At 51.4% G+C, this 22,581-nt stretch overlaps 1 protein-coding gene across 1 annotated transcript in view; it reads right to left on the bottom strand.

The window, feature by feature from the left end:
- ANK1 (ankyrin 1) overlaps positions 1-22,581 on the bottom strand; it is a 103,109-nt gene that overhangs the window by 35,569 nt on the left and 44,959 nt on the right. The window contains exons 17-36 of the mRNA XM_046648669.1: positions 19,486-19,683; positions 17,171-17,269; positions 15,184-15,282; positions 14,841-14,939; positions 13,644-13,736; positions 13,098-13,170; positions 12,310-12,333; positions 11,358-11,454; positions 10,215-10,293; positions 8,003-8,100; positions 7,677-7,901; positions 6,478-6,632; positions 5,980-6,191; positions 5,221-5,425; positions 4,764-4,860; positions 4,262-4,490; positions 2,899-3,024; positions 2,658-2,777; positions 1,395-1,473; positions 1,017-1,091 (exon numbers count right to left, since the gene is read on the bottom strand). Coding sequence (XP_046504625.1) covers positions 1,017-1,091; positions 1,395-1,473; positions 2,658-2,777; positions 2,899-3,024; positions 4,262-4,490; positions 4,764-4,860; positions 5,221-5,425; positions 5,980-6,191; positions 6,478-6,632; positions 7,677-7,901; positions 8,003-8,100; positions 10,215-10,293; positions 11,358-11,454; positions 12,310-12,333; positions 13,098-13,170; positions 13,644-13,736; positions 14,841-14,939; positions 15,184-15,282; positions 17,171-17,269; positions 19,486-19,683 — 2,482 coding nt within the window. The remainder of the gene's footprint in view (positions 1-1,016; positions 1,092-1,394; positions 1,474-2,657; positions 2,778-2,898; positions 3,025-4,261; positions 4,491-4,763; positions 4,861-5,220; positions 5,426-5,979; positions 6,192-6,477; positions 6,633-7,676; positions 7,902-8,002; positions 8,101-10,214; positions 10,294-11,357; positions 11,455-12,309; positions 12,334-13,097; positions 13,171-13,643; positions 13,737-14,840; positions 14,940-15,183; positions 15,283-17,170; positions 17,270-19,485; positions 19,684-22,581) is intronic.

The following is a 22,581-nucleotide window of genomic DNA, read 5'->3' as shown; positions in this document are numbered from 1 at the left end:
CCCATCTAAATGCAAGGCGATAACACAGAATCTTAGCTTTCTCCCTCCCGTTATCTCCACTGTTATTTCTCACAGGTGCTTTGAAGGGAGAACAGCATCAGAGTCTAATTTCAAGGACGAGGAGGACCGGAGGAGAATCAGAATGTGCGCGTGGCAGCACACACATAACCGAGAAGCAGCAGGAGACATTCCTTTTTGGCTTAAAGAACGAAGCGTCCCTGAACGTCTGTTGTGACCTCGCATCACACTGCCTTTCAGCAAGTTCTCCCTAAGGTTTCTGAGGCTGTCTGAAGCCCTCTCTGTAGGGGGAAGGAGTGAAGGGAGTCCATTCACATAAAAATGAACAAAAAAGGAGAGGGGAGGAAGGAGAATTAAGTTAGAGGGCCTGTGACTGAGAAAACACATTTGAGCTTTCCCTTTACTTCACCCACTGCCTCACTTCAAAGAAGAGCTCCCCTGACTGGAGTCAGGACCTCTGGTAGACTCCGGCAACAGCCAGAGGGGCTGATGAAGCATTCTGAGGCTTGCCCTTTTCTCCGCCCCTTCCTCCGACAGAGCCAGCCTTGAGGACAGCAGCGTGTGGAGGACGGGTGCAGGGCACGGGCAGACGGAGGCGCGTGTTTTGTCTGTGTGTTTGTTATCGCTGGCAGGTTCTTCTGGGCTCTGTCATTAACTAGCTAGACAACTAAAGTCACTCTACTTAGCTGGATCTCAGTTTTCCTGTCTGTAAAATGAGGTGAACTAGATCAATTCTAAGGTCTCTTGTAATGTAAAAGTTGATTTTTTCTTACAGAGGAAAACCAGACAGACGTGGAGGAGGGAGGGCCCCGCTCTCCAGGAGCGCCTGAAGGCACTGCTGGGACAACAGACCTGTCCAAGACCATCACAAATCAGATACAGAGGGAGAGAAAAAGCAGGTCAGAAAGACCTTCACCGGCTGCTCAGTAGCGGGGAGGAGGTGGAGAGGTAGGTGGACCCAGGCAAAGTGCTTTTCTACCTCAAATTCCCCGACTCACCTGCCCAACTCAGGCCAAGGTGCTCTGATATAATCGCCATTTTCATATCTGCTCGGTCTGTCCCGCTGAGGAGGCCTGGGGAGATGCAATGGATTTCATTTAGTTGCCTTGGTGGGACACAGAACTGACAGGGGTGAGTAAAGGACCTCAGGCGGATGCTCAGTCACATGGTGGCTCAGCATACACCGGATTGATTACTAAGCCTGTAAGGTCAGGTGGCGCCCCAAGCCAAAGGCCCCACACGCTGCGTCCCTAATGGGCTGAGTAAATCGCGTGGACGCGGATCCCTTGTCAGGGTGAGGGGAAGTGAGCCCACTCACACCCTCCTTGGAAAGGGAGGGAGCCACACCGTCACAAAGCGGGCTCTAAGGCTTATACCTGGTGAGGACTCGCTGAGACTGCTGTATCTCAGGGCGAGTGGCGTCAAAGTCCTCCTCCTGTCGTCGGCTCCACTCCCCTGCAGAAGAAAGACCACGAAAGGGTGCTTTGGGTTTCGGGCTTCCTCCCTTCCTGGAGAAGGGCATTCGAGCCTGCAGATTGTGGGGTGGGGAGTGACGCCATCCTGGTACACGGTGAGTAGCCCCACTTCTCTGGAGCCTCAACACAAAGAGTAGAAGTGTGGGAAGGTGTGGGAGGGAGTGGGACTGATGAAACTCACATACTTTATTCATCATTATAATAACGGCAAACTCACGTGGCCTTCTCACGTGCCAGGCCCTGCTTACTGCTACAAGAGCCTTCAAGGTAGGTACCATTGACATTCCCGTCTCATGGATGAGGAAACTGAGGCATGGAGGGGTTACATAACTTGCCCAAGGTCACTCAGCTAAGAAGTGCTGGAGCTGGGGTTGCACTTAAGAAAACCAAAGTTTTCTTTCTGGATTTCTTTTGTTCAAAAGACTCATTTTTGATGCTAGCCCAAGGCTGAATAGCCCGGCTGGGTGGAAAAGCGCCCCGAGGCTTGCTCAAGGCTGCAGGAAATCCTATTTTGAAAGAGGAGTTGGTTCACCCTAACCCCAGACAGAAAGAGAAACTGAGCCAAAGCTGTATGAACAGATCCTTGCTTCTTTTCTAGTTTGGCACAGAAGGCTGATGATTCAAACAACAGCAAAACAACACCAACGAAAACGTGGAGACACGTGAGCCCTCCAGAGTCCCTGTTAGAGGTGGTGACTCTGACACCCTCACAGGTAGTGCTAAATGAACACACTTGGCCAAGATGCCTTTGCTGAGGGCCTGGCACCCTGGGGAAGATAAGCAAGTCCATGAGAAGAGCAAAGCTATTAAATGGCTGGGAAACCTTCAGCGGCTCGACACCCAGTCCTAAGGCTCAGAGACTCAGATGAGCGGGGCCGGGCAGGTGCCTTTCAAGCTCCTTCTAACCTTCGGGAAGGACCCTAGAGCGCTCAGGGCCCACAGCATGAACACGCATGTTGCCACCTGACACTGACATTTTGTTCCTGAGCTTTGCAAAAAGGGCCAGGGTATGCTTTCCTTGCCAGGCCATGGTACGTCGGGGAATTCAAAGGCAGCCTTTCAACAGGAGGAAGCCCTCTGGAAGCGCTTGACTCAGGGTCTGTTTTAGGACCTTCTCAGGCGAACCCACCTCTGGCCGAGGGTGCTCATCAGGGGGCAGCTCACCTTGGTGCAGGGGGGCATGGTGATGTTCAAGTGGCAGAGAATGTGCTGGGTGTCCTCATACTTCATCGCCTTGCGCAGAAATGACAAGGACCCTCCTGGTTCTCGACTGCTGTCCCTCACCTAAATTCAGACAACAGGAAGATTCAGGGGAGCGTTCCATAGGCCACCAGGCTGGCTGGCTTAGGGCATCCTGCCTCCCAAACTTTCTAGACCCAGAGATGTCGGCGAGAGGATGCAGCACCTTCACAGGTATGGCCAAACGGTTCTCCCGGAAAGACTGGAAGTGGAAACTCCGCTGCTGGGCAGCTTTTTTGACAGGCACTAGATTCCCAGAGAGTTCTGCAAAAAGGGGCATTCCTTCCAAAACCTGTAGGAAGGGAAAAGCAAATACAGCTTGTCAGGGAGAAATGCCCAGATGCCCTGTCTGCCCCTCAGCTTGGGTCTTTCCTTCCCCACGACACACCCTTTCTACTGCAGGAGGCCCAGGGCACGTGCTCTGAGAAATCCATGACTTGTTTTGGGAAAGGTTTTATTTCCAAGATCATGCTTCCTTACTTCAAGGGATTTTGTGATAAGCAAGAGTCTTCCTATATCCCTGCGTAGTTGATCAGGATTGCTATCAGAGTATTCTAGAACTCCACTAGGATAGCATACCATGGCTTCTGAAACAAACCTCATTACACCTGTCCAAAAATGTCTCATTTATGAGACATGCTAGAAGGACTATGTTATATTTTAATCTCACTCATAATATAAGGATCCCTATGATGCTTTCAACTGAGAAGTTATCATGAACCCATTGACAGTTGAGGAAATTGAGGCCCAAACGGAACAACCGAGTTGGCTAGTTAGGGCAGGGCTCCAGAGTTCCAGCCTGCGCTCTTTCTTCCAGGTCCTCAGCCCCCAAGAAAGCTCAGCACAGACTCTGCGGCCAGACCTTTGGGAAGGTCCTGGCTGATTACACATCTTGACACGAGTGAGTGTCCTGGGATCAGTGACAGGTTCAGTTCTAGTTCCTGTCTCTTCACTCCTCACATATTAGTGCAGCCGTCTCCCCTGCTTCCTCCTCTGGGCACTATCCAAACCCCCACTAGCAGGGAAAAGCGGGGGCTCTGGGGTCAGACTACTTGGACAAGTCCTTTCCCTACCGCTCACTTAGTGGTGGGACGTGGGGCGGGTTACTTAACCTCTCTTGGCCTCACTTTCCTCATCTGTAAAGTGGAGATAATAAAAGCACACACAGTTATGAGAATCCAGAGAGATCATACAGGTCAAGCACTTTGAGTAGTATCTGGTACACAGACCTGTAGTCAATGTCAGCTCTTATCATCACTGACCCCTGGGCCCACTGTCTGCCACCTGCCCTGAGGCACACAGCAGGGCCCCGAGCGGCGGCAAAGCTTCCCTGGGATGCTTCTCAAGAGAAGGATCAAAGAGGCACCACCTGCGCGCCCCTACAGAGGCGGGATTTCCTGACTGCTCTGGGCCACAGCGTCCCGGGAAAACAGCCCCTAGGTGGCCCGTCCTAGCTCCAGAAGCTTTGTCTCATTGTAAACATGGAGGAAGGCCCACGAGTGCCCAGTAACGGGGACCGGGCGCTGTACCTCTATGTCCCTGCTCCGGGCCACCTCGACGAAGTTCTCATGCTGCTCCAGGGTCTTGTCCACTTTATCGTCCGTCATGCAGTAGCAGCGCAGCCGCCCTTCTCGGGGGTCGTTCATCTTTGCAAAAATGACAAACTTGGCCATGTAGGGCACTGCTGTAAGCTCCTTGTACAGCAGAGTGGCGAAGTTCACAGCTTCAGCTGTCCGAGGACAGTCCGACAGCCAAAACCTAAAAAGAGAAGACTACTTATAAGCATGTTCCTACATGCCCGAAGGAGGCTCCCTTTCCATCCAGACAGGAGCTATCTCTAAGCCACGCGATGGCCACTGCAACACTCCCGGAGGTCAGGGCTGGCTTCTATGTGGAGGGCACAGTGGAGGACCCTCAGGCTCAAGCCTGGGATGGGTGGGCGGTGGCATGAGGATGGCTACCTGCAGAGGCAGCACTGGGCCCACACTGTGGGGCCCACAAGCCCCCTGGGCTGTCTGGGCTGCATCTCACCTGGCGGAGACGTTGGTGGTGAAGGTGGCGCACTCGTTGGCATACACGAGCTTGGTTGTTCCTGTTATATCTTCCCACTGGGCTTGCTCTGTTCCTCCTGCAACAGGAACAGAGACAGGCTGGGGGATGTCTTCAGAACGCAGACACAGAACTCACCAAAATGCTAAAGGCTGAGCGTCAAAGGCAGAGACTAGCACATCTGGATGCGGCCCTGAGCACACCTATGCTCTCCTCCCAGCAACCTGCAGGACCCCTCCTCTAGGGGTCAGAGGGCTCTTCCACAGAGCCAGACTAGACTCAGACGCATCACTCCTCCCTCCCTTTGAAGAGCTGACCCCCAGGGAAGCCAACAAAAATGCCAGGTAACTGCTGGCTTCACCTTCTCCTGTCTCCCCAGCGTAGCAGGAAGGAGCTGCCACTGCCCTGAAGATGGGACAGACTCGAGGGCACCTCTCACCAATGACGCTGCAGAGCAGGCGCAGGCTGGTGGTGTCCCCCTCCCCGCTGTCCCGCGGGTTGTCCATCCAGGAAGGGGGCAGCGGGATCCGAAGCCCGATGGGGCGGTGGAACTTCCGGCGCCGTGGCTCCACTGTGACGATGGGGCTGAACGTGGCCTGGTTGCCCAGGAGCTTGGTGACTAGGTCATCGGGTACAGGCTGGGCCTGCAAAGTGCCAGAGGGGGACACTCAGCCCCAGAGCAGCAGGGGGCTCATTGAGAGGAGGCAGAATGACCCCAAGGAGAGAGCAGACCATCTGTGCAGAGTGCAAAGGCTGCTCTGGAGGTCCCACTACTGGTGGACCATGCACATCTGTTTCGCTGACCCCAGGGTCTGCCTCGGGCCTGATGTCACTGCTTAGCTCTCCTTTCTGAGCCCTTTCTCCCCATTTCCCTGCTGCCCCTCATTCCCGGGGTGGTGCCACCTTTGCTCAGCATCAGGTGCCCTTCCAGGAAGCCACGTGGAATTCCTTCATGCTGAGCGTACTGGCCATGCAATTTAACACGTTAGCTGGTTGGGCCTTTCTGCAGCTTAGCAGGGAGCGGCTGCCTTATCCCACCCACCCAACTTCCTCTTGAGCTTTAAGGTCAAATCTCTAACTGGAATTTTCAGGCACTGGACAAAAGTAGGGGGGATGTCTGGGGAAGAGTGTCATCTTTCTAGGGACTTGAACTCCTTCCACCCTCCGCGAACTCTGTCCAAGTGGCTTGCTGTGTCACCTGCAGAGCCAGCTTCACTTGCTTGTTGACAGCATTTTCTGGGAATGTCGCCTGCACCATGGGGACCAGCTTGCTCCTCAGAGAGCCGCCCTTGGGGCCAATGGTGTCATAGTCCTGGCAGAGCCGCGACATGATCACGAAGTACAAGGGGAAGTCGGTGGTGATGATTCGGCACACCCTCTTCTTCTCCAGCTCCTCCAGGCTCCCCAGCTCTGGAATCACATGGCACGGTGCTGCCTGCCCTGGTCATGCTGAGCACAGGCTCAGCCACCACTGTGTCACCACAGCCTCCTTATCCTGGCTCCCAGTGCATGCCCCCTCCCCAGGCCCCTGGCACTTGGGACAGACACCCACTCTGATGCCCTAGGGACTCAGAGCTGGACAAGATGGGGTTGTCTCTAGCCTCTCAGGGCTTTCCAAACTCCAGGCGGACCTGACAGCCCACCCCTAAAGTGTAACCTCAAATCTCATCTTCCAGAAGGAGGCGGGCCCGGTTACCTTCATCCATCCCATTGAGAATCTGATCCAGGTAGCTCTCTCCGGAGTGGTCCTTGTGTTCCTTCCACACAGAGCCATTTTCACTCCGAAGCACCACAAGCTCGCGGTCCCCACGGCCATGGGAGGCAAAGTGGGGGATCTCCACAATCACAGGGCTGAGGGCACAGAGCGAATGGTGGGCAAGGTGTGTGGATGCAGGTGTGTGTGCCTTGTGGGCAGGTGGCTGGGCATGGAGAGAGAGGAGCAGGGGGCAGGGGCAGTGGGTCCCTGCCTGGAGGGGAAGGAGTCTTGCAGCCACAGCAGGGGCCCCACCTGCGGGCAGGTCCTGACAGCGAACAGACCTGCCTCATGTTCCTGAGATGCCTCGAGGCCCCTCACCACCACCAGGCCCCGAGTGACCATGGACAGGGCTCAGTCTCACTTCACAGGGGTTCTCCTGCCACAGCCACACACTGGGCCCAGGCTCAGCCAAATAACCCTGCCCTTGAGCCTGATCCTGAGAACCCGCCTGGCATCCCTGGACAGGGGACCGAACATCTCTGAGCCTCAGCTTGCTCCTCTAGCAATCGGCCATACTGACGTTTCCTTCAGAATGGGCTCTGAGGACTGCAGCTAAAGGGAAACTCATCCTGAAAGCATCTGCAGGCTGCTTGACAAAGGGTCGGCGACTGCTCAGAGCGGGGCAGGCCGTGGCCGGAGAGGAAGGCAGGGCGCCTGTCCCAACATTACAGCCCGTGGGGCCTGAAGGGTAACAGAGCACCACGGACCCATCTGCTTCAGAAAGGGGAGGAACGGGCCTCTGAGGCCTGTGAATCTCATCCTTGAGGGCAACGCTATAGGGCTGACTTCTAATAAGATCATTTTAGAGCTGAAATAATTAAACCCTTGAGGGTCTTCTCCATTCCTTCTCTAGTGTCACACGAGATTTGAGAGCATTAAGCTCCGCCTTGGCTGTGGTCTCTTCCGTGGAGCTAGGAACAGGCCATGGAAGGGGAATGAAAGCTCCTGGTTCTGTTCCCCCGTCAGGACAGGAGAGCAATAAGATGGCATGGGCTCCGGGGCTGGCCTCCCCCTCTGCCCTGTGGCTGCGTAACTCTGGGTGTCTGCTGCTGAGGTGGTTGTGGCGGGCCAGCAGGGCAGGGCAGGCCAGGCCAGGGACACATGTTGCACATGCACGCCCAGCGAGAGCGACCTCTCACCTCAAGAACTGGGCTCCCGTGGGCCCCAGCGCAATGATCCTGCTGGCCAGGCCCTCCTCCTCGGCCAGCGGGGGCGGCGTGTTCAGCTTCTGGGGCTTGACCAGGCGGCAGGTGATGCGAGTGGGCGCTGCACACGTCCGAGGGGGGATCACCACCCTCAGGCCGTTGTGACGACTGCCCCTCATGGAGCCTCCCCGGGCGTCCACCATGAAGCTCACCAGAAACCTAGGGCACAGGCAGGTCCACGTTGGGCCTCTGTGCACTCTCTCTGAGGGGGGGACAGCGGCGGCCCACAATCTGCACACCCTGTCGTGGGGGTCACTCACCCTGTATGGACAGGGCTGGCCACCGGGCTGATGTTATCTGAGGTCTCTGTGGCCGGGCTGCTGGGGATGAGTGAATCTTCATCATACTCCTTAGATGCCTGAGGAGGAGAGAGGCCAACAGGCCCATCACTCCGGGGCCACAGGTGCTGGTGTTGGGCCAGCTGAGGGCGTGCCAGCTGAGGGTGAGCGTCTTGTTGCCAGAAACTGAGTGGCCCAATGGAGGAAGTGCTCCCGCACTCTCACCACTGACCCTTGGGACAAGGCATTCCTGGAGTCTAAAAGGAACCATGGGCTTCCTCCCCCTACCGTCATGGCCTCTCCTTGGCTCAAGTCCCTGGGATAGAGCTTCAGAACTGATGGAGCAAGTCCTCACTGCAGTCCCACGTGCACTGTGCACACGGCAGATCTACCCACCCTGTTCTCCAGCCCCGCCCGGAAAGGAAACCTCTGCTCTAGGAAGCTTGGCTTTCTCCCTAGAGTTGGCAGTGGACTCCTGTACCATGGCCTACTAGCTGTTAGCTCTGGGCAAGCTGCTTGTCCTGGAGCATCTGAGGAACACGAGGGGAATAAAACAGACCCTTGCCCCCAGGGGGCTTCCTGTTTCCTCATCTGCAAACGGGACAGTCCCTGCCTCCCAGTAACATTGCAACTGCGGGGACTTGGGGCTGTCTCGCACGAGGCCTTGTATGTCACAAGGGCTCATGAAAGCCAGCAGGGGCTGAATCTGGCCCCAGTCCCCACTGGTCCAGATGCCCATCCCTCTCCTCCGCTGGTCCCATCCTATTTATTTCTCATTTCTCGCCTCCTCCATGAATCTTTCCCGTTGACTCTAATCTGGAGGAATTCACACCACACGGTTGAGTAGTCCGATATTTACCCTTGCTGCATTCTGTGCTAACTGGCTACACATATCCGAGTCCACCGTTCCCAGCTGGACTGCCAGCTCCTAGGAGGCGGGTAAGGGTCTCGTGGTCCTCCTATACCAAACTCTATACAGGCGCATCGTACGAATCCAGTAAATACCTCCTGCCTTGAGTTCATGACTTAAGCAAGGAGTCGAAGAGAATGGGTTAGTCAAGCAGGCCTACCGACCACAAAGAGCCGGAACTTCCAAGTGGCCCCTATCTTCCACGGGACGCCTAAGTGAACACGTCTACTCGGCTGCTTTCTCACTGTTGTCTTTGGCAGCATCCAGAGAATGTGCCACAGCAGTACCAGGGCCATATTTGACTGTATCTCCCAAATGCCACCCAGTGAGTGACAGCAACATCACATCACTGTGATATACCCCGGCCTGGCAGGCTGAGTGGACAGCTTCCTGGGTGGCTTATCCCTGCGTGCTACTTCTGGGTGCAGGGCCACAGCTGCTGCTTTCAGACATATACCCCTTCAGTGGCAGAGGAAGAGACCAGCCTTAGCCGGAAAACAGACATGCCTGGTTCAGTTATCAGGCCTCAGGGGCAGTCATTTCCAACCCGCAAACACCACACTGCTTTCTTTTTTATCCTAGAAAACCCCCTTGCCTTGGAAAAAAGTGCTGAATGGCATAAAATTAAACTCAGGGGAATTAAATGGTTTTAAGCCACCCCACCCTTTTTTAGACAAATTCAGGTGACATCCAGGGAAGCCACAAAATAGGGAAGTATCATGATTAAAGCCCACACTGGGAACAGCTCTCTGACATCCCCTTTCTACCTGCATTGGTATTTTAAGCTTCCAAGAATTCCTTGAGAAAGGTGAGACAGAAACTGTCCCCTTTTGTACAGATATTAACGAAAAGGAGCGCAGAGCTCCGTGACTCGCCCGCAGCTTCATTGGAGGCACAGCCGCAGCTGGTGCCAGCCTCAGGCTCCCTCTCCACCCACTGCCCCTGTGGGTGCAGAGAGCAGGTGCTCAGGGTTGTGGCCGTGAGAACACGGGCTCTGGAGCCAGAACTTCTGGAGTCATTTCTCAGCCTCACTCACGACTCTGTTGGCCTCTGAGACACATGTCATCAATATCTGGGATAACAAGGATGCCAGCAGCACAGGGGGCTACAAAGAACATGTGCCATCGCAGATCTGAAGGGCTTGGTAAATGCTGCGAGCTTTTCAAGTACTAGTTCCTACCGTACCGCAAGTCATCTCAAAACATCTCAAAACATGACCTCAAGTCATCGTCCGGGGTACTTGCTCTCTGCAAATGGGAAAGTAAGAGAAATGCTGCTTCTTACCTGTTCTGGCTCTTCAGATTTGATTAGCACTGTCTCAGGTGTGACACAAGGAATCCTCGGGATGGCTGGAGATTCCACCCTGTGCGCCAAGCACATTGGGAAGTCAAAGGGATGATCCTTCTAAGTAGCCCCTATCTTCCACGGGAGGCCCAGGTGAAACACCTCTGTAACCCCCTAATAACCTCTCCAATCCACCCTCCTGGCTGCAGCCTGAACCCCCCACTGACACACGCAATACAACTCTGCCTCCACACACTGACCAGCCTCTTCCCCTCGCCTCAAGATCTTTCCCCAGAGCCCAAGTGTCCTTCATGACCTAGCGGAAGGATTGCCTCCTCCAGGAAGTCTTCCCTGCACTCCCCACCCTGGTTCTGCAGCCTGGAGCCCTTGCTGATGGAACCTTGCTCTGGCCTTAACCTCTTTTTCTGCATTGCTATATGACCTCTTGGTGTGGGTTTTGATTCCACCAAACAAATCTGTAGGTTCTTCATGGTCAGGGTCCGAGTCTTGTGTTTCTTTTTAACTGATGTTTAGTAAATACTAATCGATTAATTAGCCTTGTAGTTTCACTGCCTGCTTGTCCTACTGCCCTGTTTTGTATAAGCCATGGGGCTAAGCTGGCACATATCTGTCTTTTCAGAAAACATCAAGGGCTCAGTGTTTCTACAAAGTAGACGCTTTCAGATTTATTCGCAAAATATCCCTGTGTGCCATGTACGCCCAGTGAATAACTCACAGCGTCACAGGGAGGAATGAGAAATGTGTGCTGTGCTGACAGAGGCATGTGGTCAGTGTCTGAGCTTAGCTTGGCAACAGTTTCTAATGTGAATTGCCCTCAGTGGATTTTTCTGATGAGACGCTGAGAGGGCAGGAGGGGGAGAGGGGTGTGAACATGACACTGTGACCAGGGAAGGAAAAAGGTTGGGGATCCAGAAGAGGAGGGGAGACACCACCGACAGCATGCTGTGAGGTGCAGAGCTGACTTATCCTCAGTGCTGGACCCACAGTCCAACTGACCAGCTTTCTACCCTTGCAGCGGCACATCCGGGGCCTGGCCCTCTCGTGACTTTCCCTGCTCTGGAATCCTTCCACTCTGAGCTCTAGGCTTGGACCTGGGCCATCCACGGTAGAAGCAGTGCTTACACTTGGTCCAGCTTCGGCACAAAATCCACCAGCTCTCTCTCTTCATCCATGTCCCGGGAATCCTGCCTCTCAGCCTTGGAGCCAGCAAGTTCTTCTCCTGAAACCACACAAGTGTAAGTGAGTGACAGGATGGAGATTTCCTCTTTCTTTTTAAAAAGTGCTTTTCCTGCTCCTCCCCTCAATGCTGGCTCCCAAGGAGTGGAGGAACGTCTCTGATGCCTGAAGTGGCTCGTTAGCAATGTTTTTGACCAGTCCTGTTCCTCCAGCCCTGGTATCTAGAGCAGGGCAGCCAGCTCCTAACATCCTAGTCTGTATCAGGCTTTGTACAAGAAAAAAAATACAACCAGAAAGAACTTTCTTAGCTTGACTAGTTCCTCTTCAAAACAGCCCTTGCAGGGTGTGCAATGACACCAAAGAAAGGATCTTTTCTGTTCTTTTCCACACCACACACTACAGAAGAATGAACTAAAATGGAACTGAACCCATTCATTTTGAAGGGCTGTAGGGTTTTTTGAAACCATGGCAGCAGAAACCTCATTATTATTTCCTCAGCCCACTATAAAGAGTTTCAAACTGTGTATGCAACCCAGTCTGCCTCTCTCCTTGCTTGGACTGGAGTTGGAGCCCTTGACCTTGCAGTGTCATTTACTGTCACTTAGCAGTGTCCTGGCTTCATGGTCTGGAGCTGACAGAATGGAGTAACAACAGCTCATGCAGTTATGTTCACAAACACAGTGGCACGGGCACACACACAGAGATGGACAGGCAGGAGCTACCCGCCAGGGCATGGGTCTTATGCGTGTACGGTTCCTGTTTTAGTCAAGCTCCCGGCTAGAGAGCGCTGGCCGTCAGAGAAGGGCGGAAAGCAGGAATGGATTAATGAGAGCTTGGATTGCTTAGGGTGAAATGCACTCGTGAGAAAGGACCACAGGGAACAGAAAGTGTTTCATACCCATTATAGTTATATGAGCAGTTCCTGGAAAGCAAAGAAGAGTCAAGTTTAAGGAAGGACATGACTGAGGTCAGTTAAAGCAAGAGGCATGTTATCAAAGGGGACACAGGAGAGCTTTAATTGTCTAGGTGACAAAGCTATAAAACCACTGAATTACTGAGATTGAAGTGGCTGGAGAGATAATCCGGTCCAACTCCGCCATCTTATATCACAAGGGGTCCCTTCAAACTCAAGTGAGGAAGTGGGCTTATTTGGGGCAGGAAAAGTGCCACAAGCACTCTGTGGCTCATAGAAGTTAAAACTATAGTAATTTCACAATAATGGATATACCGAAAACTTTGACCCATCATGTCAGAAGAGCAGCTTATTAAAAGGAATTCTTCCAGATTTTATATAAACAGATTATTATTCGTTCAAAGCCCCAGGAAAGCACCAGATGGAATTTCATTAAGTTCCTCACAGCTCTGAGAGTTGATCTGAGTAGAATCACACTCCACGAATAATACGTGCCAACACACATATATTTACAACACTTCATGGGATTTTATATTCTAATCTCTGAGATGGAGGTTTCCTTCTGCTAAAATTACATTAAAGGAGTATTTTTGATAATAGACAACGTCTTTAGAAAACCGTTCTCTTCAGTTTTGCTACACACCCTCGGAACCCGGGTGTGCTGTGAGGACCCTGGAGGGCAACTGGCAGCCGCGGGAGCCCAGGCAGTGCCGCAAGCCCAGGTATTCTCTGCAGCCCGACTCCCCCAGTGGTCTGTCAATCCCAGACCTTACCTTCATCTTCGGAGACATCCAGGATCTCATCGACTGTCTCAGGGACACTCATCCGGTGCTTGTCACTGACTAACTAAAAGGAGAAAAAGCAGAGAATTCAACCCAAATAGAGCAGTGGGACCTTTCACCCACTGATCCAGTAGTTACCTGGTCATCACTATGGAGACAGGAAGGAGGTGGGAGAGGAGGTTTGTCCCAAAGGAAGAAACTCAAAGCTGAGAGGCTCTCTGCCTGCCCAGAAGCTGATGTCTGGCAGGAACCATGGGGGATAAACAGGACATGCCAGCTTCCCACTGCCTCTCTCTACCCCCAACGCCATCTTGCTGCTGCCCCCTTAGGTCTGGTCACGGCCCCAATTCCTCCGGTCACTAGGTGGCAGTACAACTCCACCTGAAGGAGGAGAACCCCTCCCCCGCTTCTTTTGGGGTCAGCTTCCTGCTGGGCATCCTAGCAACCCAGAACATACTCCACTTCTGGGTGTAACCACTAGGGGCGCCCTGTTTATCAGGCTGTGTGTGTTTGAGGTGGGAAATGAAGCAGACATACCACCACACTGGTTTCATCCGTGACAACTTTGAGCACGTCTGTTACAGAAATGTAGCCCAAGCGCGTGGCTATTGCCAGAGGTGTGGTTCCATTCTGGGAGAAATAGAGAGAGGGTGAGAGCGGACCCGGGAATGGAGTCTGGGAGAAACTCGCCCCTTTTGCATAGACCAAGCTCACATTCTAATTGCTCAGAAAGGCCTAAGTAGACAGACTGCAGCTGGGAGCCCAGGACAAGGCCCCTGTTCGTGAGTCAGTGACAGTGCTTGCAGACAGGGGCGGGGAGCAGAGGGCAGGGGTGCTCTCACTCTATAGCACTAAGTGTGGGAGCCTTGAAATGAGAGCAGGAGGAATCTTGCCAGGACAAGAACTGCCAACAGGGAACCAACTGGAAAGGGATGGGTCAGGAAGGCAGCATATGCAATTTTAGGAATATGAGAGTACAGGGCGACGTTGCTCGCTGTTCACTGCTCCCAACGCCAGTTCTTTGGGTGTCAGTAACTGAGCGTGAACATAGTTAAAATAATCCACATATTTCAATTAACTCTTTTCAGGCCAATCAGAAATCATGAATCACCAGAAAAGGGGGAGGGGCACATTTTCTACTCTGATTTTAAGAGAAAGAGTTAAGTGAAAATAAACTGATAACGAGGCTTTATTTTTCTTTTAAGTTCTCTAGTTCCAGCTTGTTCCGTGGGCCCCACACAGATTCAGCTCCATCCCCGGTTAGCTTCAGCAACCACACCTACAATCAAAGGTCCACACACTGTCCAAGCTGGTGGCAGGCGTGGAGATGAGCTGATGAAACCTGCAGGTGGTCAGATGAGGCAGTTCGCACTGAACAGTGAGTGCCGACGTTGCTAAAGACGTCGTGAACATCACGAACCCCCCGAGACATGCGGTTTGCTCACTTGTACCATACTGAAAGCAGCTTCGCAAATGTTAGAGAGGGTTTCAACAATATTTAAACAAAAATAAAGGGGGGAGGGTAAATGGTGCTTCAAAGGATAACCTGCAGTTCACCAGAAACAGAAACTAGTCACAAGAGCCTGTGGCCTGCAGTCCCGAGGCAGCTGCCACTTTACGGCACTGCAGCCGGTTCAGGCCCCGGCCGTGCAGTAAGGACAGATGGAGCCTCTGTGGTTCAAGGCCGGCTCCCTGGAGCAGCTCTCCAAAATTAGGAAACGGCTGGGTACTCACCGAGCTGACCTCGTTTGGGGAAGCACCATGTTTGAGAAGCAGTGTCACTATGTCTGTATGTCCTTGCTGGGCCGCCTGGTGCAGTGGGCTGTATCCTAGCTGTAAAGCGAAGGAGACATTTTGGCAGGATGAGCCAGCTCAGAGGAAGAACTGCCCACATCCTACAGAGCCTGTTCGTCTTCTACATGCAACATAAAAAAGGCCTTTTCCCCATTTCTTCCTTCAGGGCCAAAGCTTAGAACTGTGGCAGAGCCCCAAGTGTGCCCAGAGTAACCCTGGCTGCATCCTAATTTGCCATCTGAGAAGTGTCAGTTTAGGAATCAGGTCTCAGGCATCCCTGTACCTTAGTCTTGGCATTGACGTTTGCCTCGTGCTGTAGCAGAAACTTCACCAGCTTGATATTTCCATAATGACTGGCCACATGGAGTGGAGTGTAACCCATCTGAAAACAAAGAGATGAGAATGGGTGACCAGCAGGGCTTCTGGGTATACCAAGAGCCATTACGAGCTGTGCATTAATGAAATCCTTACAACAAGGGCTGATGAAAAGCGAGAATGGATGGGGACGCCCTTTGGAAGGTTGCCAGCTGCTATAAGGTGTAAGCTGTACAGCCATTGCCAGCCTGATGCCCTTGGCCTGGGAAGGAACAGGGCTCTGAGTCAGACAAGTAAAGTTTGAGATGTCCGAGAGACATCCAAGTGGAGATGTCAAGTAGGTGGTTGGAAAGCTGACACTGAGCCCCGTGAAGAGGTCTAAGCGAGGACACTCCTACGGAGAGTTTAAAGTCTTGGAGATGAGTAAGGTCAGCTAGGATAAGTGTAGAGAGCAAACAGTAGGGCCCATGTACCGAGGCAATACTCTGAGGGAAAGTCAGAAAAGAAGACTGAAGGTAAGGGAAGCGAAGAGATAGGAGGAAACCAGGAGAGACCTGTGTTACAGAAGCCAAGAGAGGTTATTCCAAGAAGGAGGGGACAGCCAGCAGGCCCTCTGCTGGGAACGGGGTCAGACGAGGACAGATGGAGGCGTGGAGCTCCCTGCAGGCCCAGACAAGAGCAGACTTACTTCCACTAGAAGGTGAAATCTCATCATAAAAACTCCAAAAAGGCTGTCTAGGTTACTGAGGTGTAATATAACGGAATTTATGGGAACTGGTCATTGCTTGAAATGAGTGGGCTTTGGGTAGTTATTTGTTTGAGTTTTGGCTGCAAAGGAGCTAATTTTCAGGAAGTCTACTCTGCTGAATATTTTGTTGCTCCCTCCAAAGGCTGACAAGCCAAGGCTCTCTGAGCTCTTCGGTGCCACATGTCCCTGGGAAGCTGGTGCCCGATTCCTGAGACCATCTTGACACAGACCCTGCAGGCTGGACCTCAAGTAATGGGATGGCTTTGGGACCTCCAAGTTCTAACCCACAGCATAGGTTCCCTCAGGGCAGGATCCTAAAAGACTAAACTGGGCCCACAAGAGCAGCCTCAAAGATCCAGAAGATTCTTGGGTTTTAAGGAGATTCTTGTTGAAGCTGCAGGAAGTTGGGGATAAAATACAGTTTGTAGATTTTTCTCAGGGAGATTTCAACATCATATTGTTGACTGGTGTTCCTGTGGGACTCCGGAGGCAGCAGGGCTGGAGGGGGTGTCACTTTGTCCCTTCCTTTTCATATAGTTGCCTTGTGGTAAAAAGGAACAAAATGCTACTTCTTCCATGCAGCTTCCTTCTTCCACCCAATGGGGACACTCTTTCTTCCCTTTGTGCTACGAGTGGTTCACTAGGGCCTCTCTCACACCAGACAGCACACTGTGCCATCCCTTCCAGCCTCTCACAGTCACCTCCACACTGACTGCAGACACCTCGAGGGATATCCCACTGTGCAAGCTATGGGCTCGGTTACCTTCAACCACCTCACAGAGCTCCTTGCACAAAGACGCAGCTCAAAGACAGTTGAACTGAATTTAACTGCATGCTGGAATAAAAGGGGCTGAATTTTCGAGTGAATTCAGGGAAGTCTGACATTTTGAAACACGGCTCATGTTAGATAGGTCTCGGAATCAAGATTACACATTCCTCTTAGTTTCTTGCTATAGACCTCAAAGGTTTAGCAAACTTTTCAAAATTCCCCACTGGAAAGTGAGATAATTGGGATTGGTGTCTTCAAACTCCAGTGCCACCTAGGAAGTGGCACAGAAGACCGTGCCGCTGGGTCCTTGGGATTTCAAAGCTCTGCGGATGAGCCAACTCTGAAGAGGGAGGGAGGCCGGCACTGGGCAGGGCTATGGGAGCACACAGCGGGAAGTGTGGGGAAGGCCACGTGGGAAGCTCCGGCTGCCTGCCTTACCCGGGTGGTGGCGTCCACTTTGACACCGTGTTTGATCAGCATGTCTGCCACTGGAACATGACCTTCTTGTGCTACCAAATGGAGAGGAGTGAGTCCACTCTGGAAAGAAAAAGTTGTTCATCACCTTGTAGCCAGCAAAGAATTCCAGGCCACAATGAAAGAGCACTGAGGTTTGGGAGCGGAACCTGGCTCTGTAGCCACCCACTAGCGATGTGGGCAGCGATGTCTTCCAGCTCTGGGTCTCCATATCTTTATCTAAAAAATGAGGTGGTTCAATCAGAGGTCAGCAACGTTTTCTGCTAAGGGCCAGACTGTCAATATTTTCAGCCTCTGTCTCTCTCACAACGACCCAACTCTGCCAGTTATAGTGAGAAAGCAGCTATGGCCAATATGTAAACAAATGGCATGGCTGTGTTCCAATAAAACTCTATTTACACAAACAAGTGGCAGGCCAGATTTGGCCCAGGGCATAGTTTGCTGACCTCTGAACTGGATGAACTTTATGGTACTTTCCAATTGTAACATTCCCTACTTCCATGATTCAAGATGAACTTCAGAGCCTTGGTTTCCTTATCTAGAAAATAGGGATTATCACTGACCAACCTCAAGGGAAAAGTAAGGATCATCTGAGAAAACACAGATGGAAATACATTGAAAAGCTCAACATGACATTTAACCATGGCATGTGATTAGCACATTGCAGCCAGTGCTGCACTGTGACAAGGATAGAGGATCCTGCTGGGAGGGAAAACACCAGATTCTTGGAGTTCTCATCACAGCTTCCTCAGGAGGAGAGGAACGCACCAGAGATCCTGATTGGTATGTGCGCACCCACACAAGAATGTCAGAAAAGACTTCCCTCCCTTGTACCCTACTCAACACGCTTTACTAAGTGTGGGACAAATAGAGTGGCAATTCCTCTGCAGTCAGAGGCAGTGGGCAGGGCCAGTCCCCTCTCCAGGGACTCCACAGTAGCCCTCTCCAGCCAAAACCTGAGCAGGAAGTCCATCTCCTGAAGACACAGACGGGTGCGCCTGGCCGAAGCACGAACAGGCCACGACTGAGCAGTCCCCAGGTCAGTCACAAGCTTCTGGGCACCTTGCTCGATTCTTGGGATAACGCAGTGATCTGCCTTGTGAGGGTGGTATGTGCATGAGTGAGGATATCTCCAGGACAGAGAATCACCATCATCCTTATGGCTCCTTACAGAGCCCACTTGAAATGGCACAAAAATGAGAATCCCATCCAAAATAATGGTCCTACCAGAACAGTTCCCTCCTGGGGGTCACCTGTCCAAACCTGTCCAAAAAGAGCCAATGGATCTACAGGTTTCTAAGAAACCTTAAGTTACCCTTAAAACACTTGCCCTCCTGAAACTGTATTGCATTCATTTATCATCTAAAGAAGTGGCTCTTCATATTGAGTGATTCCATTTATAAAAAATGTCTAGAAGAGGCAAATTCGTACTGACAGAAAGTAGATTAGTGGTTGCCAGGGACTGAGGGGTTTGAGGGAAAGGGGAAGTGGCTGCTAATGGGTATGAGGTTTCCTTTTGGGGTGATGAAAATGTTCTAGAATTAGATAGTGGTGATAGTTGCCCAATTCTGCAAATATACCAAAACCACTGACTAGTACAGTTCAAAAGAATGAATTTTATGGCATGTGAATTATATTTCAATAAAACTGTTACTTTAAAAAAAGAAGTGATTCTTAGTCCTTCTTGGGTCATGCATTCCTTTGAGAAGCTGACGAAAACTATGAAGACTTCACCCAGAGAAATGCTCACATGCCATCCTCCCAAAATGTTGTGCACAGTCTTCGAAGGTTTCATACTCGTAAGCCAAGGATCCCTGGATTGAGAACTCCCAGTTTAATGCCTAGGTTGGCATTGTAAAAAAAATCTTCCCCACAGAAAAAGAATATTTAGTACCAAACGACTTAATCCAGTCCTGAATGTAGACATTGGCCTATATTTGGGAAAGTGTACCATGGATTTTAATATTGATCTTTCTTCAGATTCTTGAGTCAATCTATTTAGAAAGAATCAGCGAAGACTTTGGCATCAGAGAGGCTCGAGGTCATGCAACCGTGGGAATAAACCACCTTTCTGAATCTGTTTACTCATTTATAAAAATGCAATAAAACCTACACAGGGCAGTTGTAAGGATTAAACACACACACACACACACACACACACACCCCTAATTCAGAACCTAGGCATACAGTGGGTACTCAATATTCAGATACAATATCTCGTCAGCTGACACTAAAGCGTTCATAAGACTACAGGGCAAATCCGAGAGCGCCATGTTTACCTTGTTCCCCAGGTTGCCATTGGCTTGTCTAGAGAGGAGCAGAGCCACCATCTCTGCATGACCCTCTTGGGCAGCCAGGTGCAGGGGTGTCACACCTTGCACCGACTCTGCATTCGCCGACGCCCCGTACTGCAGGAGACAGCGGGCCACCTCCATCTGGTTCTGCTTGGCAGCGATGTGCAAAGGGGTGTAGCCATTCTGAAACAGAAGAAGCCATCCAGAGCCTGGTTACAGGAAGGCTGAGTTGACAATAGGAGCACATGCTTAACTTTTAAATCCTCTGAGGGAGGGCTAGGCATGGTTCTTCGCCTGCTAGACACCCACTGGGCAGGACTGGTGTCACCCAGCAGGGCAACGTAAGTAAACAAACCAACAACCACGTCCATTTGCCTTGGGGAGGCCCCACGGCCAGCAAATGCCGGGGTCCTTTTCTCATCATCTATTTTTGGTATCCTGCTCTGACAAACAGCTGTGCAAGAAGTGCTCTGTCACCCACAGAGGCTAGGGTTCAATTAGGTGGCCTATGGAACAACTAGAAGGCTAGGTAAGTCAGCAGAGGAAAAGTGCCCACTTCCTCCTTCCCGCATAAAGAACCAACCCCCAAATATCTCAACAAAGAAAAGGAAGAGAGCCCTCCTCTCTCCCTGTGAAACTGGCCGAGTGCGCCCCTGGACCAGCCTGCTTTCGGCAGGGGGTGTAAGAGGACAGGTACCCAGCAAGGGGCTTGGTGACATGGAGCCAGTCCTTGTTCCACTTTAACTAACGTGTCACTGGGGCAAGATATGCAATGACCTCCTGACTGCCCTCTGGATTTTTGAAGCCATTAACAGTGGATAATAACATCTATCTTATTCTCGTAGTTGTTGGACAGATCAAATGTGATCATCTATGTGAAGATGCTTTCCAAAATTAAGATCTGAAAGGAATAAACCTTTGTGTGGTTTGCAGTTCAGGGCTTCACAAGGGGTGTTAAGTCCACGACGAGATGAGGGAGCTGGGCCCAAAAGTCAATCAACCGTGTTACTGTGCTCCGTTTATTCAGCTGGCTTTTCTTTTGCCTGTTTTTCGGTAGGAAGACTCTCAATGAAGGAAGCAGCACATGGCTTACATTCTGGAGCAGCCTCCTTGTCCCACTGCAGACGGGGCAGCCTACTTTGATCATCACTATTAGAACCACTTTCTCCTACATTTTCCCTTTTGAGCTTCACCACACCACATACAGGCATTTTGAGCATCACCCCACTTTGTGGACAAGGAAGCCAATTCTCTGAGAGGCTAAGTGCCTTATTTAATGTCACACAGTAAGTGGAACAACAGATAACGTGAGCCTGGCCTTCTGACTTCAGATCCCAGGTTCTTTCAGCTGGAGCAGGGCGTGTCTAAAATCACCTGGGATCTTGTTAAAACGCGGATTCTGACTCAGAAGGTCTAAGGAGGCCCCAGAACCTGCATTTCTAAGAAGCTTCTAGGTAATGCTGATGCTGCTGGTCCAGGGACAACACTCTGAGTAGCCAGGCCCCACAGCTGTCATGGCTGAGGGGACGCAGGACCCAGGACGCTCTAAGCATTTGCCATCCAGTCTCAGGGCAGGCGGCATAAGGCACCTGGCTTCGCCGACCCAGCCATCCCAAGGCTGGGATTCTTCTGGCTATCTTAGAGAGCCGGATCTCCCCAGCCAGCCGCTATCTTACTGTGGAAACCAACACTTCTGATTCTGCCAGCTTCACCGATCAGGAAAAGGAAGAGAAAAAAAGGGGCTGACCAATATAGTGAAGTCCCAGGTTTATAGCACTGGGGGACAGGGGACAATCCATCTGTAAAGTGGATTTTACGGGGAAATGAAAAGTTGTAATTTATGCAAAGAATTAAATTGAATTAAGAAATCATTCTCTTTGAATAATTACATAAGATAATTCATTTGCGTGTTCCTCCTTCTTAATTTGATTATGTTATGAGAAAACATTAAATTCTTCTTTGTAGGTTGTGTTCCTATAACAAGATTGGCACTTTGATTATAATAAAATTGATTAAACCCAACAACTTCTGTCCTGTGTCAAAAGGGAGCAAGGAAGTGTGGTTCGGTGGACGAGCCTGAGACGCAGAGTCATCCCCAAACGGACAGCTTTCTGTCTCAGATGAACACTGGAGAATATCTCCTTCCAGCGCCGCTCAGGATGAGACGGGATGAGGCAGCTGGATACCCAGCTGGTGACCGGCCCACAGCAGGCCTTCACTGCATGACAGCCACTATTATTAGAACTTCTTTTAATGTACAGAGGACAGTAACTTGAGCAATTTGAAGTATATTCGTGGGAGAATAATGAGGATTCCCCGGCCACTTGGGCAGCTGCCAATGTCCACACTGGCAAGATCAGTGCCCTGTCCTGGCAAAGGGCAAGCTTGCCCTGGAGGCGGCCCAAGGCTGCCAGGTGACCCCTGGTTAAAACCGAGACACAAGACCCACTGTGAGGCTCAGAACAGGGAGACTGAGCTACCCCCAAACCAGAATTAAAGGGAACAAATGACCTTCTGTAGGTGACAAGGACAGGAGGCAACTAGGCAGGAGAGTCAGAAAGAGGTTAGAGAGGGATATGTGCCAGTAAAAGGCCTTTCTTTCCCAAGGAACTGAGCTCATCCAAAGGAATGCACGTTGGAGAGAGATCTGCCTAAAAGTTAAGACAACATTAGCATCACAGTGACAAAGGGGAGTGTTTGGTTTGGGTGCACAGAGATTTGCATGTGAAATTCTACAAAATTGCCAGACTACTTGGGAAACTATTTTTTGCCATGGAAACAAAACCCATCTGCACAGTGTTTGTGTTTGGATGAAGCTCTCTTTAAATACCATGAACCTGGCACCAAATTCTTTTATATAAGGAGGAGAGTCCAGCTTTTTATTTTTAGAGGCAGGAGTAAGTCACATCTTAACAGGGTCGCATGCTCCGTCTACACAGTGACGTGAGCCTGCTACAACAGCCGCACAGAAAGGAGCCCAAGGAGACCGGGGCGTCTGGGAGACGCTGTGTCTGCAGGAAAGTGATGCTGTAAAATTCAGATGAGCATCCATTCTGAGGACGGAAGACAAAGTGCAGCCAC

This window comes from Equus quagga, chromosome 22 (assembly GCF_021613505.1).
Source record: "Equus quagga isolate Etosha38 chromosome 22, UCLA_HA_Equagga_1.0, whole genome shotgun sequence".
Lineage (NCBI taxonomy): Eukaryota > Metazoa > Chordata > Mammalia > Perissodactyla > Equidae > Equus > Equus quagga.
This window is presented reverse-complemented; position numbering and strand designations above follow the sequence as displayed.